Here is a 15863-nt window from a genome sequence, read left to right as displayed (position 1 = left end):
CCTGGGGGGCCCGGGGCTCCCGCGCGGAAGCGGCCCTCTGCCACCTCCGTAGGACCGGCCTCCGGCGCGCCCCGGCCTATCCGAAGGCGTCCCCGGGGAACCTCGGAGGCTGGCCGGGGGAGCCGGCCTAGCTGGTGGTCTGGGCCGAATCCGAGTCCAGCCTTACCGGCTGCACCGCATTGCGTCTCCCCGGCGAGGCGGGGCGGGCGCGCCCCCTGTAGGCCGAGCGCAGGCACGGTGCGGACAGCCGCTGGGGGACCCGGGCACCCCGGGGACCCGGGCACCCGGGGATCGGAGGTGTTTACCTAATCCGGGGTGGACGGCGGTGTGGCCCCAGGCCCGGCACCCCCTGCCCGCCCCCTCGCCCTCACAGGCTGCACGGCCATGGCCACTATGGTGCTTCCCCGGGAGGAGAAGCTGAGCCAAGATGACATCGTGCTGGGCACCAAAGCTGTCATCCAAGGGCTGGAGACCCTGCGCGGGGAGCACCGTGCCCTGCTCGCGCCCCTGGTCACTCATGAAGCCGGAGATGCAGAACCTGGTTCACAGGAGCGCTGTGTCCTCCTGCGTCGCTCTCTGGAGGCCATCGAGCTGGGGCTGGGGGAGGCCCAGGTAGGCTGATCTGGGGTGCTGAAGTGGGAGCTCACGGGAGGCATGGAACCCTCCAAAGGGAAATATCTGTCCCCTGATACCCCAACCCTACTCCTTGGTAGGATCCTGTAAATATCTGTTGAAGTGAATGGGCTTTGGCGGCCCAGCTGTGCCATTTCCTCCCCCCGGGGAGCCTGCCCCTCCTGCAGCTTCCCCTGAACTCAGCCCTGCTCCTGGCTTCTCTGCTAGGTAGTAGACTGCAGATGTCATAGGAGAACGAATAGAAAATCCTTAAGGGAGCGCCCTCCCCCATCAAGTTTTTCTCCATTTTCATTCTCTTCCTCATTCATTAGCAGGTGAGCTACCAAGTGCCTACTGTGGGCCAGGCAGTGTGTTAAATGCCGAGGATACGTCTAACAAGGCAGACAAGATCCCTGCCCTGAGAAAAAGAAACACGCACATTTATTACAAATGGACATAAGTTCTCTAAAGAAAGAACAAGCTCTTGTGATAGCTTCTTACAGGAGACCTTATCTATTGTTAGACAAGACTTGTGAGCTAATGACGTTTAAGTCAAGGTCTGACGGAAGTTGTGAACCTGCCTCCAGAAAAGGTTTAGAGGCTGCATGTACAAAAGTCCTGAGGTAGGCAGATCTCATGGTGGGACAGTGGAGGGACCTCTGTGGCCAATGTCACAGGGCAGGCAGAAGAACAGAAGAGACCTGTACAGAAGACCAGGGCCAGGTCATGTTGCACCTCTTCAAAGTGGATTTGTTCTCAGGAAATTGGGGAGCCTGTGGAGGCTGACTTGGGTTTACGCAGTGTCCTATGACCGAGGTGTGGAGAATGAACTGTGGTGGGTCAGGCCAGGGTGGAAGCAGGCAGGGCGGAAGCCACCACTGCAGTTCAAGTGGTCGGTGGTGGCTTGGCCCAAAGAGGCGGCCATGAGGGTTGAGGAAAGGAGACCTGTGAGAACTGGGGTCGGTCCAGCAGGTCGGCACACCTGCATGGAGGAGGGCAGGCCAACTCCCAGGTCTGTGCTTTGCGCGTGTTCGGGAGAGAGCCAGAGGGATTGGGACTTCTGTTTTGGCTCTCCTAAGTTGGGGAGTCCGGGGATAGGCGGATGGACGCGCACAGTGGGGCATCAAAGGAGCTGGGCTCTGGGGAGAGGGTCTTGGCCGCTTCCGATCTTGACTGAGACACCAACTGGCTGAGCCCAGGCAGGTGGTATCGTCTTGGTTTCCTTGTCTTTAAAATAGGGATCATGCCATCTGCTGCTTCTACTGCCAGCCTGTTGAGGGGTCTTTTTTTTTTTTTTATTAAAGGATAGTCGTTGTGAAAACACCTGTCACTTAGGCACTTGCTGATCTACCAGGAACTGTAGCACAAGGCCCCGCGTCGGGCCCTCTGCTACGGCGACGTGTTGGCCATGCACTCTGGCTGTGTGACCGTCAGGTGCAGAGATGAGCATGCAAGGGGCCCCCTCTGGGGTGCACAGCCACCCACACAGATGGGATACTGGATGGCCTGGACAGGGCAAGCTGCCCTGTCTCCTGGGGCTGAGGGCGTGAGCGGGAAGATGCAGAAATACCCCTGACCGTGAAAGTGGAGAAAGGGCCTGTGCCAGGTGCCCGAGCAGGGCGCACAGGAGCTCACGAGAGGCGTCTCAGAGGGTGGGGAGGGTGTGGGGCTAAGACCGCTGAATCTTCTTCCTCTTTCTGTGGTTCCCCCAGATCACCTGGGGTTTGGGACACACAACCCTTCTTTCCCTGCGAGCTGCAGAAGGGCAGGGGCTGCCTGGGACACTTGGCAAGGCTCTGGTGCCCTCTGCTGCATGATCTGGGCTCTTCAGGAAAGCAGTCACTGGGGGGCAGTGCTATAGGCACGACTGTGGGACTTCAGGGTAACCCCCAAGAGGGAAGGGAAGGCCCAGCACGCGGAAAGCACAGCACCCCACAGCCACAACAGCCCAACGAGGTGGGAACTGGCCTGTCAATGTGGGGGACTCGCCGTGGCCCAGGAGAGGACAGAATTTCTCAGTCCAACAGACACTACAAGGAAGTTGTCGGGGCTCCCCAAGCCTCTCAGCCTTGGGTCTTGTCTGTCGTCTTTCGGCCCTTGGGGGCCACTCCCTGGACAAGAGCAGAGCTTTGAGGCCTCGGCCCTGCGGCGCGTCAGCCAGGGCAGGCCCAGGGCTGGTGGGCAGGGCTGTTCCTCATCCTGACCACCTGCCACAGGTGATCCTAGCACTGTCGAGCCACCTGGGGGCCGTAGAGTCGGAGAAGCAGAAGCTGCGGGCTCAGGTGCGGCGCCTGGTACAGGAGAACCAGTGGCTGCGGGAGGAGCTGGCCGGGACGCAGCAGAAGCTGCAGCGCAGCGAGCAGGCGGTGGCCCAGCTCGAGGAGGAGAAGCAGCACTTGCTGTTCATGAGCCAGATCCGCAAGCTGGACGAGGACGCATCCCCCAGCGTGAGCCCTGCCGCCGCCACCCCACCCAGAAGGGGGCGGGGGCTGGGGCTGCAGCTCATCCTCCCCTGACTCGCCCTGTCTCTCCCAGGAGGAGAAGGGAGATGTCCCCAGAGACTCCCTGGACGACCTGTTCCCCAACGAGGAGGAGCAGAGCCCAGGTGTGGAGGGGCAGCTGGTGGGGGCAGGAGGGGCGCGGGCTCGCCTGGGTCCACTCCGGGCCGCGTGGCTGCCCTTCTTTCCTGTCTGGTGTCCGGCGGCCACGCCCCAGCACCTCAGGGCTTCCCTCAAAGGGCAGGGTTTACCCGTGACCTGCGCCCGCCCCGCCCCGTGAGGGGTGAGCCCCGTCGTTCCAAGTCGGAGCAGTCCATCGGGGTTCGTGTTGCTCTCGCCCGTGGCAGCCTGAGAGCAGGAGCAGAGGCCCCCAGCCCCCAGCTTCTAGGAGGGAGGACGCGCGGGGCTGCGCTGAGCCCGCCCGAGAGCCATGGCGGGGCGCGGGAGCCTCCCGCAGTGAGGATGCTGAGGTGCAGAGTGGGGTGACTTGCTGTGGGACACGCAGCTGGAATGTTTCTGGGGCTCACATGCTCTGTGGGGTGACTGCAGCTGGGAAGCTGAGGTGGAATAGCCAGTGGCTTACTCAGGGCCTCCCATCAGGCAGGTCGCTGGCAGGGGTCAGCCCAGCATCATGGGGCCATCTGACCTCCTGCCCTTGGCTTTGCAGCCCCCAGCCCTGGAGGGGGGGATGTAGCTGCCCAGCACGGGGGCTATGAAATCCCAGCGCGGCTGCGCACCCTGCACAACCTGGTGATCCAGTACGCCTCGCAGGGCCGCTACGAGGTGGCCGTGCCCCTGTGCAAGCAGGCCCTGGAGGACCTGGAGAAGACGTCGGGCCACGACCACCCGGATGTGGCCACCATGCTCAACATCCTGGCGCTGGTCTACCGGTGAGGGCCCCACCAACCCTCGGCTCCCAGAGGCGCCCACCCTGGCTTACCCCAGTGCCGGCCGCGCCCAGGGCTCGGCTGCACAGAGAAGTGGGGCAGCAGAGAAAGGAGCTCAAGCCGGGGGCCCAAGCCCACGTGGTGCCTGGGCACTGTGCAGCCTCAGTCCAGCATGGGTAGCAGTGAGGACTCCAGTCCCCTGGGAGCTGGCACAGCCGCTCAGGCACTAAGGCCTAGGGAGGGTCCTGCGGGGGAGAGGAGCTTGCCCCGACGCGACGGGGTGGAACGCGAGCAGCGTGAGCAGAGGCGCTGGGGGTGGAGAACGAGGGGCACTAGGTGTGAGGCTGTGGGGTCTGCGTGTGCCCCAGCTCTGCGCGCCTTGCTGAGTTGGAACTGACCGGAGTCCCCACAACTGGAGGGCAGGATCTGGGCATATCTTCCCACACTGTGGGTCACACTGGTGTGCCAGTGCAGCCCCGTGGGGCAGGGCCCCCCTCACCACCCTCCGCCTGCCCCCAGGGACCAGAACAAGTACAAGGAGGCCGCCCACCTGCTCAACGATGCCTTGGCCATCCGCGAAAAGACCCTGGGCAAGGACCATCCTGCCGTGAGTGTGGGCAGGTGGGAGCGGGGCTGCCCTGGCTCGGTGCCCAGTTTTTCAGCGCCCCCCCTCACCCCCCAGTCGGTGGGTCCTGCTCCTGGACCTCCTTTCTCCTCACCCTCCCGCCCCCAGGTGGCTGCAACGCTGAACAACCTGGCGGTTCTGTACGGCAAGCGCGGCAAGTACAAGGAGGCCGAGCCCCTGTGCAAGCGGGCGCTGGAGATCCGGGAGAAGGTGGGGCGGCAGGAGGTGGGCCGGGGCAGGGCCTCAGCCGGCTCGGGACCTAAGCCCTGGCTCCCACAGGTGCTGGGCAAGTTTCATCCCGATGTGGCCAAGCAGCTGAGCAACCTGGCCCTGCTGTGCCAGAACCAGGGCAAGGCCGAGGAGGTGGAATACTACTACCGGCGGGCGCTGGAGATCTACGCCACGCGCCTTGGGCCTGACGACCCCAACGTGGCCAAGACCAAGAACAACCTGGTGCCGTGCGCGGGGCGGGCGGGCGGGTGGGCGGCGGAGGCCGGGCAGGAAGGACAGGAAGGCTCTGCTCACCCTGGCCGCCCCTCCAGGCCTCCTGCTACCTGAAGCAGGGCAAGTACCAGGACGCGGAGACCCTGTACAAGGAGATCCTCACCCGCGCCCACGAGAAGGAGTTTGGCTCTGTGAACGGTGAGTCACGGCGGGCCCGGGAGGCCTGGCCGGGTCCGCTCGCCCCCCCACCCCCGCAGGTCCTCGGGCTGGGGACTGGTGGGCAGCCCAGCCTCACCTTTGGGCGCACACGTGCACACGCACCTGCCTCACAGCCTCCTGGGCCCTTCCACACCCGCTGCCGCCCCGCGCTTGGCCTGGAGCCTTCCCCGTCTCCACCGGACAGCCGCTCACCCGGAGGGCCTGCTCCTCTGGGCGTCACCCCCGCCCTGATGCCCGTCATCCCGTTGAGCCTCAGGCGTGGGGATGAGGCGCGAAGGTCTTCACCCCTGTGCGTGGTCACCTGCTCAGAGGAGTGTTAGTAGTAACGTTTTCCAAGCTCTGTTTTTGTTCGTTCATTCCCTCAACAAAGCCCTACCCCGGGCCTCCCCGGCACCCCCGAGCCCCGCCCCAGGCCTAGTCCTGTGTACAAGTCCCCCCAGGAGGCCTGTGTGGTCGGCTGGTGACCGCCTCGCTTCTCCCCCAGGGGACAACAAGCCCATCTGGATGCACGCTGAGGAGCGGGAGGAGAGCAAGGTAGCTCGGTGGGGCAGGGCCACTGCTGGACCTGGACGTGGACCGAGCGGCTTCTCCCACCCCCTGACCGTTCTTTCCGCCAGGACAAGCGCCGGGACAGCACCCCCTACGGGGAGTATGGCAGCTGGTACAAGGCCTGTAAAGTAGATAGGTGAGGACGGGGTCGCAGCCAGGCTCGGCGCTCCGCACCGCCCACTCCGCCCCCCAGAGCTGCTCCAAGGACGGAGCCGGGGGCTGCCGGTCCCAAGGCAGCTTCCAGGCAGTCACAGCCCGATCGCGTCACCCCGCTGGGCTCGGGGCCGGGACAGGAGAGTCCTGGCGGCCTGGCCCTGCACGTGACCCGGAGGAGGGGCTGGGCTCTGGCTGGCCGCCGCTGCTTGAGCTGCGCATGGGCTGGATCAGGATGGGCCTGGGGCCTGGGGAGGGGGGGCTGATGCTGGCCCCTTGTCTGTCGCAGCCCCACAGTCAACACCACGCTGCGCAGCCTGGGGGCCCTGTACCGGCGCCAGGGCAAGCTGGAGGCCGCGCACACGCTGGAGGACTGCGCCAGCCGCAGCCGCAAGCAGGTGGTGACGGGCTGCACGGGGGGTGGCGTGTGTCCGCGAGTCCGTGTCCCGTGCCCGGACCCAGGCTCAGCCTCACGCTCCCGCCCTCCCTCAGGGACTGGACCCCGCCAGCCAGACCAAGGTGGTGGAATTGCTGAAAGACGGCAGTGCTGGGCGGGGAGACCGCCGCAGCAGCCGCGATGGGGCCGGGCCACGGTCTGAGTCTGACTTGGAGGATGCAGGGCCCACGCCCGAGTGGAGTGGGGTGAGTCTGGGGGGTGAGGGGAGCCAGGAGGTACCCAGCCAGCAGGGCTGAGACAAACGCACCGCCCCACAGGACGGGAGCGGCTCCCTGCGGCGCAGCGGCTCCTTTGGGAAGCTCCGGGATGCCCTGAGGCGCAGCAGTGAGATGCTGGTGAAAAAACTGCAGGGTGGTGGCCCCCAGGAGGCCCCTAACCCCAGGTGAACCCCTACTCCCAGTGAGCCCCAAGATGCGCCCCTTCCCCTCAGCGTGACCAATAAATCTCTGCCATCTTTCTCCTTAGGATGAAGCGAGCCAGTTCCCTCAACTTCCTCAACAAGAGTGTGGAAGAGCCAGCCCAGGTACAGGTGGGGATCAGGGCCAGACCTCAGACCCCAGGCCTGCATGGCCAGCATCAGCCCAGATTCTCCTCCAGCATGTCTTCATCTGGCAACAGTGTCTGCCCGCCCCAGGCTGGCTTCGGGCTGGGCATGGGAGACACATGGAGACATGCCCCTGCCTGGGGTGGGCAAGTCGGCGCCCCTGCCAGCGCAGTAACTGGAAGGCTGTAGGGCTGGGGGGCGTCTCAGCACCCAGGCAAGGCCCTGGGTCTGCCACAGGGACTCTGGCTGGTCAGCTCCCTTCAGGCCAGGGAAGCACAAACCCACAGCAGCATGAGGCTGAGCCTTCTGCCCCTCTGTCCACAGGCTGGAGGGACAGGCCTCTCCGACAGCCGCACCCTCAGCTCCAGCTCCATGGACCTCTCCCGACGAAGCTCCCTGGTGGGCTAATCTTGAAGGGGCCGCCAGTCGCCAGAGCCACCTCCAGCCACTCTCCCCACCCTGCCCTGCGCTTGGGCCTGCTGCTTGTCCCGCCTGTCTCTCCCAAGAGCCCATCTTTTCTGTTCAATCTCAGGGTAACCCCCTCCCTTGTCATTTCTGCCTGAGCCCTGGAGGCTGGGCCTGCCTATTCAGCTCTACCCCTTATTTATTCCTTCCAGCAGGGCCCCCTCCCTAGGTCAGGGCCAGGGGAGAGGCCAGGGCTGCTCTCCAAGGTAGAGAGACTCAGTAGCCCTCTCTCCCCAGCCCCACCCTTACCCCGGGCCAGGAACACTGCACCGCTGAACTCCAGCACCCTGCCTCCGGCTGTCCCTTCTGTATATAGAGAAATAAGTTATTGGCCGCGCCCTCCCTTAGTTCAAGGTGTACCTCTCTTCACCCTGCCCTTCTCTAGTGGGACCGCCCAGGCCTTAATCACCCCCATTTCGCGTGGTGGTATCTCCCAGGCTCCACCTCCCCAGGCGGTGCATCCCCAGGTCCCCGAGGTCCCCGACCTTCTCTCTCTGGTCCCTCGAGGCTCCCCGGGCCCCCGCCCTGCCATCCCCCCTCGCAGGCCCTGCCCGGCACGGGGCCTATGCACTGCCCGCCCGCCCCAGGCTCGGCTGGGCTCTGCGCCTCTCCCACGCCTGCTGCTTTGCGTGAGGGTCTGGGGTGGCCCGTGCGGGAGGGGCCGTCCCACTTCTGGGGGAGGGGGAGTCAGGCGGTCGCTCTCTATTTTCAAATGTTGCTGTAGAAATAAAGATGGTTTGAATCTGAGCTGGGCTTGTTTGGAGCGGAGATCCGAGGACCTCTGGTGACTTCACACTGGGGTGGGGCTCGGAGGTTGGCGAATGGGGTGCGCAGTCGATGCTCACGTCCAGCCCGCACAGCTGGAACCCAGACATCTGCCTCCCCAGAATGACTTGGGGACCCCACACCTTCAAAATGTTTTTTCCTAATGATTTTGACCTCTGAGATGCTAAGGCCGTGGGCAGTGAGCTCTCCCCTCAACTAAGCGGTATGACCTTGAGGGAGTTCTTGCAACTCGGCCTTTTCATCTTTAAAGCCACTGGGGCTGACACTAAGGAGCACCGGCACACGCAGAACCCTGCACAAATTAACTTTACTAATGCTCACAACTTCAGGAGGTGGGAGGGAAGGGGAAAGGTGGCTGCCTCTGTCAGGCAGATGTGAAACGTGTCAACTTCAAAGTGAGCTTCCAACGCAGGGACGCGGTCCTCAACGCCAGCCCTGGTACGTTTAGGCAGCGAACTACAAGCCCCAGAAGGCGATGCGCGCAGATGACGAGGAGGGTGTTGGCGTGGCGCTGGAGTCTCCGCTTACGCCTGCGCAGCGGGGACCAGTCGGTCAGTGCGAGAAGACTACAAGTTCCGAGAAGCAGTGCGGCCGGACCTGAGTAGGGGTTGTTTGCGCCTGCGCGTGGCGGGCGGGGCTTTTGGGGCGGAGCGGCCACCATCTTGGAACGGGAGGCGGAGCAGAGCCGACTGGGAGCGACCGAGCGGGCCGCCGCCGCCGCCATGAACCCCGAATAGTGAGTGAGCCCCGCCCGCGCCGTGCGGCGCAGCCTCGATCCGGAATACGGGGCTGGACGTTTACCGGAGCTGTCCGGTCTGGGTCAGGACAGCGCGGCGCCCCCACATCCGGGTCCCTCTTCCGCTGACCCCCTCTCCTCACATCCGGGTCCTGCTCCTCCCCTCCGGGCCCCCAGGACCCGGGCTCGACACCCCAAGTTCTTGTGCAGTGGCCCCGTGACTGCGACCCCGAGGGGCACTACCAGGGGACCGAGACACCGGCCCTCCCAGTCCTTGCCGGTCAGGTGACCCCGCAGCCCTCAGTTTCCCCACCTGCTGCGTGAGAGCAGCGGTCTGAATACTGACGACTGCCCCGACACTCTGACTGTCGCCACATAGTCTGCGATCTTGGACCTTTAAGACACGACCATAAACCCGTCTGTCCTTCCCGTTCTCCCGGAATCCCGTTCCCCGGGTGGCCGCGGGAGGCCCCGAGGCGCCGCTCTGGGTCGTGGTCCCGCAGATCCCCCCCAGGACGGCCGCCCTCCCCGTGCGGGGCCGCGGCTCTCTTCCCGCCCTCTCCCCACCTTTGGAGGCCCCCGCGTCACACCCCTTTCCTTCGCTGTCACACTGCCCAGGCGCGTAGAGGAACGTGGCTCGCGTCTCCCAGTGGGATTCTGCCTCTCAATCGCTCCGCTCTTGGTCACTCCCCCACGCGTAGGTGGCCCCCACCGCGTGCCCCAGACTTGTCGCTGACAGCTTTCCCCAGTGCGGTTGTCTTCTTCCTCTTCTGCCACTTCCTTTTTGTCCTCCGGATCCCGGCCTCAGATTTCCTTGGGGAAGGGTAGTTCTGAGCTGGATGAGAAAGAGCAACAGAGTTGGCGACCGACAGGCTCCACAGACTTTGGATTGTGAGCCTGTCCGCCAGTCTTAAAGGTTTCACCCTGACATAGTGCGGGACCAGTCGGCTCCTTTCGCTGACCTCTGCTTCCACTGTAGCCGGGAAGACAAACGCCCACTTTCTGGACTGTGCGAGGCTCGGGCAAGATGTTCTCAGCGCAGAAGTACTGCCCGGGGCCAGCACAGCAGGCGCGCCACCCATCAGCTGCCCTTGTCACCGCCGCGGTGGCCACCTCCGGTGGCTTCCTGTGAGGCTCTGCAGATGCTCACTGTGTGGGGTGGCTTCGCCTCCCTGTCAAGCCAGGCATTCACAGGGTGTGCAGCGGGGTTAACAGCGCCCGTGCACCCGAGTCTCGGGCATCAGGGTGGCAGGATACCCAGCCCTGTCTCTGGGATCCTTGGCTTCTTTCTTCCTAAAGCGACTTCAAACTCAGCCTTTGGGCAGCTGTGTTAGCGCACTGGTCAGTCTTCCCCTCTGGGACCGCGGCCCCCTCACCGTGCGGGGACACTACAGCTGGAGCTCGGGGTGACGGCTGGTGCGCTCCCTGCCTGCCGTCACGCCGTCCCCTCTTTCTCTCTAGTGACTACCTGTTTAAGCTGCTTTTGATTGGTGACTCTGGTGTGGGCAAGTCGTGCCTGCTCCTGCGGTTTGCTGTGAGTAAGAAGCCCCCTTACCATCCCTGGGGTGCTGACTCAGGCGGGCAGGAGGGAGAAGGGGCAACCTCGAGCAGAGTAGTTGCAAACCCCAAGCGACCGAAGATGACAGTGCAGGGCCCGTGAGCACCACAGCTGACTGAACCCCGGGCGCAGGGCTGGCAAGTTGGGGTGCTGAGAACTGGGGCTTGGTGTGTAGGAGGAGGCTGGGCGGGAACCTTGGGGAAGGTTTTCCAGTGGTTCTCGGGCCTATTCGCTCACGCCACCCCCCGGGTTCCCAATCATTCAGGATGACACGTACACAGAGAGCTACATCAGCACCATCGGGGTGGACTTCAAGATCCGAACCATCGAGCTGGATGGCAAAACCATCAAACTCCAGATTGTGAGTGCGGCTCTTCCCGGGGCCCCAGTGTGTACTGCACCTTGGGAAGGTGCTGTGGCCTGGGCTCAGGGCTGACCTGCCCCCTCCTGTCTGGTAGTGGGACACAGCTGGTCAGGAGAGGTTCCGGACCATCACTTCCAGCTACTACCGGGGGGCTCATGGCATCATCGTGGTGTATGACGTCACTGATCAGGTATTCCTGCACCCCATCCCCAGCATGGCTGCTTCGACCACAACGCTTTGGCTCTTGTTTCATTTTTCTCTTCCCACTCTTTCTTTCTTTTGTTATTTTTGCATGGAAGAACTGGGGTACAGGCCAGAGGGTGAGAGGGTTGGTTCACTAGTGACAGGGCGGGGAGCAGAACAGGCAGATCCAGTGAAGTCCGCTGCTGAGGGGGCAGCGGGAAGACAGGAGGGGTCTGCTGCCCGTGGGTCTCTCCCACACACTCTTTTCGGTGCTGCCTGAGGAGGAGACTGGGCTGCTCATTTTCGAGGGGGAGCCGCTGGAGTGGACCCCCGAGGCCCTGCTGTGGGGTCTGGGCAGAACCAGGCCTCCCATTCCCTGCCACATTTGCCACCTTGTGAGAGACATCGGGCCCCTGGTGCCTGTGGTGGGCGGGGCTTAGTCAGCTGACTACTTCGGAGCAATTGAGGCCCCAGGAGGCAGCCTGGGGCCTGGCCCAGCGGGACCCACGCTGGGAGCGTGGCCCACGTCATTGGCAGTGGTGCTGCCCACCACCATAGTCCCCCCCACATTAGCATTTGAGAACCTGTCCACTGCTGTGTGCGTGTCACACCCTAAGGAGGTCTGCCTGTGGCCCGCGTGATGGTGACGAACTGGGTCAGTAGTGAGCAGGCTCCTCAGCTGGGCAGCCAGTCAGGGGCGGCGTCTCCTCTTTGTGCCCAGCCGCCTAGCTAGCCCCGGGCTCCCCAGGTTGGTGGTGCGCCGCTCGGGCAGAGGTCACCTCGGGCTCCGGCTGCCAGATCCCTGACCTTACTTCAGCTCTCGGCCCAGGCAGCTCCTCGTGGCTTTATCTGTTCTCCCCTCTCCTTGAAAACTTACTCTGTGCACTGGCTGCCCACTCCCGCCACAGCCTTCTCTTTCCAGAGGTTTCTTACTGGTTTTCCTGGGCTGCCCCCACAGCCCCAGAAACAGTGCTCCCAGCTCTGGCCCTGCTTCCTTCCCCTGTGCCGCTCCAAGGCCTGACTTCGGCCAGAGCTGGGCAGACGCCCCTGCGGTGTCGCTGCTCTTCTCTGTCCTCCACCCCGCGGCGCCTCCTCTCTGCTAGGCCCCGTTCTCACGCTGGCACCCGTGAGCTAAGTGACGGAGCCCCTGTTTCCAGATGAGCAGACACCCTGGCAGGGTGTTAAGTCACTTATGCCCGGCCTCACGGTCAGGAAAAGCAAATCTGGCACCTGAACTCGGCGCTTTGGGGTCCCAGGCACCCCCTCGCCTGCGCCAGGAGCTTTCCCTGAGCTTGACTGCAGAACACCCTGTCTTCCCAAACCTGCCCCCATCTCTCGCAGAGTTCTGCCACCTGACCAGAGCGCTGCCTCCCCCACCTAGCCCTTCCCAAGGCTCCTCCGTTCCAGCACCCCTGAAAGCTGGCCCCCGTAATAATAGCAGTGATGAGGATAATAGCTCCGCTAATGAAGCCTTGTTCGGGACAGGCCCACATTCAGTCTCTCGCGCTCACAGCCACCCCTTCCCCCAGACTCTTCTGGGATATTAGGAAGCTGGGGCCAGAGGTCAGGGCAGATACACCGTGCTTGCTGGCCTCTCCTCTCCGGCTCCACTCCCTGCCTCAGGGCGCTGCCTCCTGGGTAGCCGACGCCTCTCAGCAGGTCCCCTTCTTGCTGGTGCGATCTGGTCTTCATCTCCCCCATTGACTCCTCCTTGCTGAGGAAGCTGCTGGCCCCGGCAGTTTGAGATGGAGCCGGACTGAGCCTCCATCCTCTGGCCCACTTGCCCTCCACCCTGCCCAGGGCCAGCAGCCAGCCACGTCCCTCTCCTCCCCACCCCCCAAGAACCCGCCCCGTGCCCTTCCCTTTGACCTTGCGCCCAGCAAGGTGGATCCACGGCTCTGGGCTGTCCTGCAGCCCCCGCCTGCCCATTCCTGTCAGGCCAGCGCCCCGGGCTGTCCTGGCGTGTATGATGCCCTCTGTCCCCTGGGTGTCCCCCATGCCTCACTCGGGGCCCAGCCCAGGATGTGGCGGGAGGTGTAAGTTTGAGCCCAGTGTGATGTCATACCCCCAGCAAGGGAAAGTGGCTCTAGCTCAAGCCCTTTCCAGAAAGTTCTGTTATTTGTCCATGTATGAGGGTGGGCACTGGCTGGACTGGAGAGCCAGGCTGAATTGGAGGCTGCTGATAACAGAGGCAGGACAAACATCGGGCTGTGCCAGGCACCTGTCTCCCTTACCGACCTGGGTCCTCCCAGGAAGACCATCCACTTGCCACAAAACTTCAAACCTGAAGGGACTTAAGCGCCACCACGGGCGCTTCCCGTCTTGCGTCCACCTGTTACTCTCTGCTTCTCTCTTCCTGGCTTGCTTTCCTGCTGCCAGGTGTCTAGTCCCCACTTGAGTCGGCTGGCCTGTTCGTGTCTCAGGGAGAGCCGAGCAGCTGCAGTTGCAGGAAGCAAGGCTGGCGGACTGTTGGCCAGACTGCCAGGGCGTCCTGGGCCTGACTTTGGGTTCTCGTCGAGGGGGAGGGTGGGGAGAAAAGCAGAGCCTGCTTGGGGCGCTTCCTCCGGGTCCCTGAGCTCGGGGTGCCTTTCTCAGGACCATCCTCTGTCCCCAAAAGCCCCAGTTCTCCAAGCCTAGGGTAGGGTGGGAGTTGGGGCGCAAATTAACTTCGGACCCCGGCTGCTCCAGGAGTCCTATGCCAACGTGAAGCAGTGGCTGCAGGAGATAGACCGTTACGCCAGCGAGAACGTCAATAAGCTCCTGGTGGGCAACAAGAGTGACCTCACCACCAAGAAGGTGGTGGACAACACCACAGCCAAGGTGAGCGGGACCCGGGCCCCACCCCGGAGGCCGCCCCCCACACCTCACACTGGCTCCCCTACTCCCCTCTTGCTCTGCAGGAGTTTGCAGACTCACTGGGCATCCCCTTCCTGGAGACGAGTGCCAAGAACGCGACCAACGTGGAGCAGGCGTTCATGACCATGGCTGCTGAGATCAAAAAGCGGATGGGGCCTGGGGCCGCCTCAGGGGGTGAACGGCCCAACCTCAAGATTGACAGCACCCCTGTGAAGCCGGCTGGTGGGGGCTGTTGCTAGGAGGGCCGTGTGAGCTGGGACAGGATGGGGCACCTTCTCCAGATGATGCCCCTGGAGGGGGCAGGAGGTGCCTCCCTTTCCTGGGGCATTTGAGTCTGTGGCTTTGGGGTGTCCTGAGCTCCCCATCTCCCTCTGGCCCATCTGCCTGCTGCCCTGAGCCCCAGTTCTGTCAGGCCCCTTAGGGAGGAAACCTGGGGCTGGGCTGGGGGCAGGGCTCGCTCTGCTGCTGCCTCTGGGTAATGTTAAGAGACACCCTAGCACACACCCTTCTTTGGGGTGAGGGCTCCTCTGTCCCGCCCCTGCCCCCCACGTATGCTGCAGTGGGTTTCTCCTCTTGCCCCTTTTCCTTTTCTTCAGCCCTTCCCCAAGAGCCGAAGGTTCTCTGGCCTCTACTGCCTCTGGCCACTGTCTGCGCCTAGGGCCGGGAATGGGGCTAGGGGACCCCGGACCTGGGATGTGGGGCAGGGGTGGGGGGGCTGCAGCAACCCACAGCCCACCCTCCCCTCCGCCGTGCCTCCTCCCACACCTGTCACAGCTCAGCCATCCGGCCTTGGGGGCCTGAGCTCACCCCGGGCAGGTGGGCGGGCAGCTGGCCGGGCCTGTGACTTGAGCCCAGAGGGAGCCTGCTCCTGCCGCCCCTGCCCTGCCCCTGCCCTGCCGAGCCAGGTCTGCGCTGCCAGCCTGCCTGCGGAGCCCCTTTGTCCCCGAGGCAGGTGGAGGCGGAAGGCCCACCAGCCGCGGCGTCAGCCTTAACCCTCACCCTGCCAGCACCGCCTCCCTCTCCCAGGAGGCGCATCTGGCTGCTTGTGTCCCCTGGGCCTGTGAGGGTGGATCCTGCCCCTGTGGCTACTTCTCTGGGGAATGTGGGTACAACCCCAGGTTGGGGGCCACTTCACCCCCACCGGGGACCCCTCCCTCCGGCGGGCTTCCTGCTGGAAACCAAACCTTAGGTCTCCACCCACCGCCCTCACTGTCTCTGGCCTGCCCCACCTGTGCGCCCTGCCCTCCAGCTTGTATTTAAGTCCCTGGGGGCCCCACTCCCAGGTGCCCCTCTGGTGTCATGTCAGGCGTTTTGCAAGGAAAAGCCACTTGGGGGAAGACGGAAAAGGACAAAAAAAAATCCAATAAATTTCCACTGGCCCTCTGGTAAGCTGAGGGTTTTTGCAAGGAAGTTGTGGTGGCTGAGTGTGGTCTGTGGTCGCAGCCCAGGATGGGGGGCAGGGGGCCGGAGCCCCCGGCTTGGTGGGGTGCGGGGGTCCTGCGTGGACTCTCTGTGCTAGGGTTGCTGTGGAAAGCCCTTGACCCACTTCTGAAGCCAGGAGAGCTGCCTGCTCCGCTCGCTCGGCGCTGCCCGGGCCCCACGGGCCCAGTGCGGCTTGCCCTCGGCGCGCACCTGCGAGCGGCGCACGCCAACACCCTCTCCGGCGCCGCCGGGAGGTGCGCTTGGGCCGCGGCCCCTCCAGAGCCCCGGGCCGACCCCATCCCCGCTGTGCTGTAGGTCCGGACAGGTGCGTCTGGCGCCTGGCGCGGCGGCCCAGTCGCCGCCCTCGAGACCTCTCGGCTGGGGCTCCGGGACCCAGCCCCGGAGGGGCGCGGCGTGAGGCCGGGGGGTGTGCACCCATCGAGCGGACTGAGCGAGGCCGGGGTGGGCTCCCGGGGCGAAGGCCGGGGCGGGGCGGCCAGGCAGG

At 64.2% G+C, this 15863-nt stretch overlaps 2 protein-coding genes across 3 annotated transcripts; both read left to right on the top strand.

The window, feature by feature from the left end:
- Positions 1 to 69: 69 nt before the first annotated feature.
- KLC2 (kinesin light chain 2) lies at positions 70 to 8200 on the top strand. 2 transcript variants are annotated; one of them, XM_012725509.1, is made up of 15 exons: positions 70 to 612; positions 2829 to 3059; positions 3148 to 3217; positions 3778 to 4000; positions 4517 to 4604; positions 4731 to 4832; positions 4902 to 5075; positions 5165 to 5264; positions 5770 to 5819; positions 5903 to 5970; positions 6277 to 6385; positions 6480 to 6629; positions 6702 to 6826; positions 6910 to 6973; positions 7313 to 8200. In XM_012725509.1, the coding sequence occupies exons 1-15, from the start codon at positions 385 to 387 to the stop codon at positions 7394 to 7396; spliced, it is 1866 nt and encodes a 621-aa protein (XP_012580963.1). In that variant the 5' UTR covers positions 70 to 384; the 3' UTR covers positions 7397 to 8200. The 2 variants fall into 2 exon arrangements, with proteins under 2 accessions (XP_012580963.1, XP_004682659.1); XM_004682602.2 differs by having other exon boundaries at positions 72 to 612; positions 6910 to 6967.
- Positions 8201 to 8871: 671 nt separating this feature from the next.
- RAB1B (RAB1B, member RAS oncogene family) lies at positions 8872 to 15346 on the top strand. The gene is made up of 6 exons (XM_004682600.2): positions 8872 to 8975; positions 10437 to 10509; positions 10799 to 10894; positions 10992 to 11087; positions 13769 to 13900; positions 13981 to 15346. Exons 1-6 carry the CDS (start codon positions 8962 to 8964, stop codon positions 14173 to 14175), a joined length of 606 nt encoding a protein of 201 aa, XP_004682657.1. The 5' UTR covers positions 8872 to 8961; the 3' UTR covers positions 14176 to 15346.
- The last annotated feature ends 517 nt before the right edge of the window (positions 15347 to 15863 follow it).

The sequence above is a fragment of the Condylura cristata genome, unplaced genomic scaffold (assembly GCF_000260355.1).
Source record: "Condylura cristata isolate star-nosed mole 26May11 unplaced genomic scaffold, ConCri1.0 scaffold00015, whole genome shotgun sequence".
NCBI classification, from domain to species: Eukaryota; Metazoa; Chordata; class Mammalia; order Eulipotyphla; family Talpidae; genus Condylura; species Condylura cristata.
The sequence above is the reverse complement of the archived record's forward strand: the minus strand, read 5'-3'. Positions and strand labels throughout refer to the sequence as shown.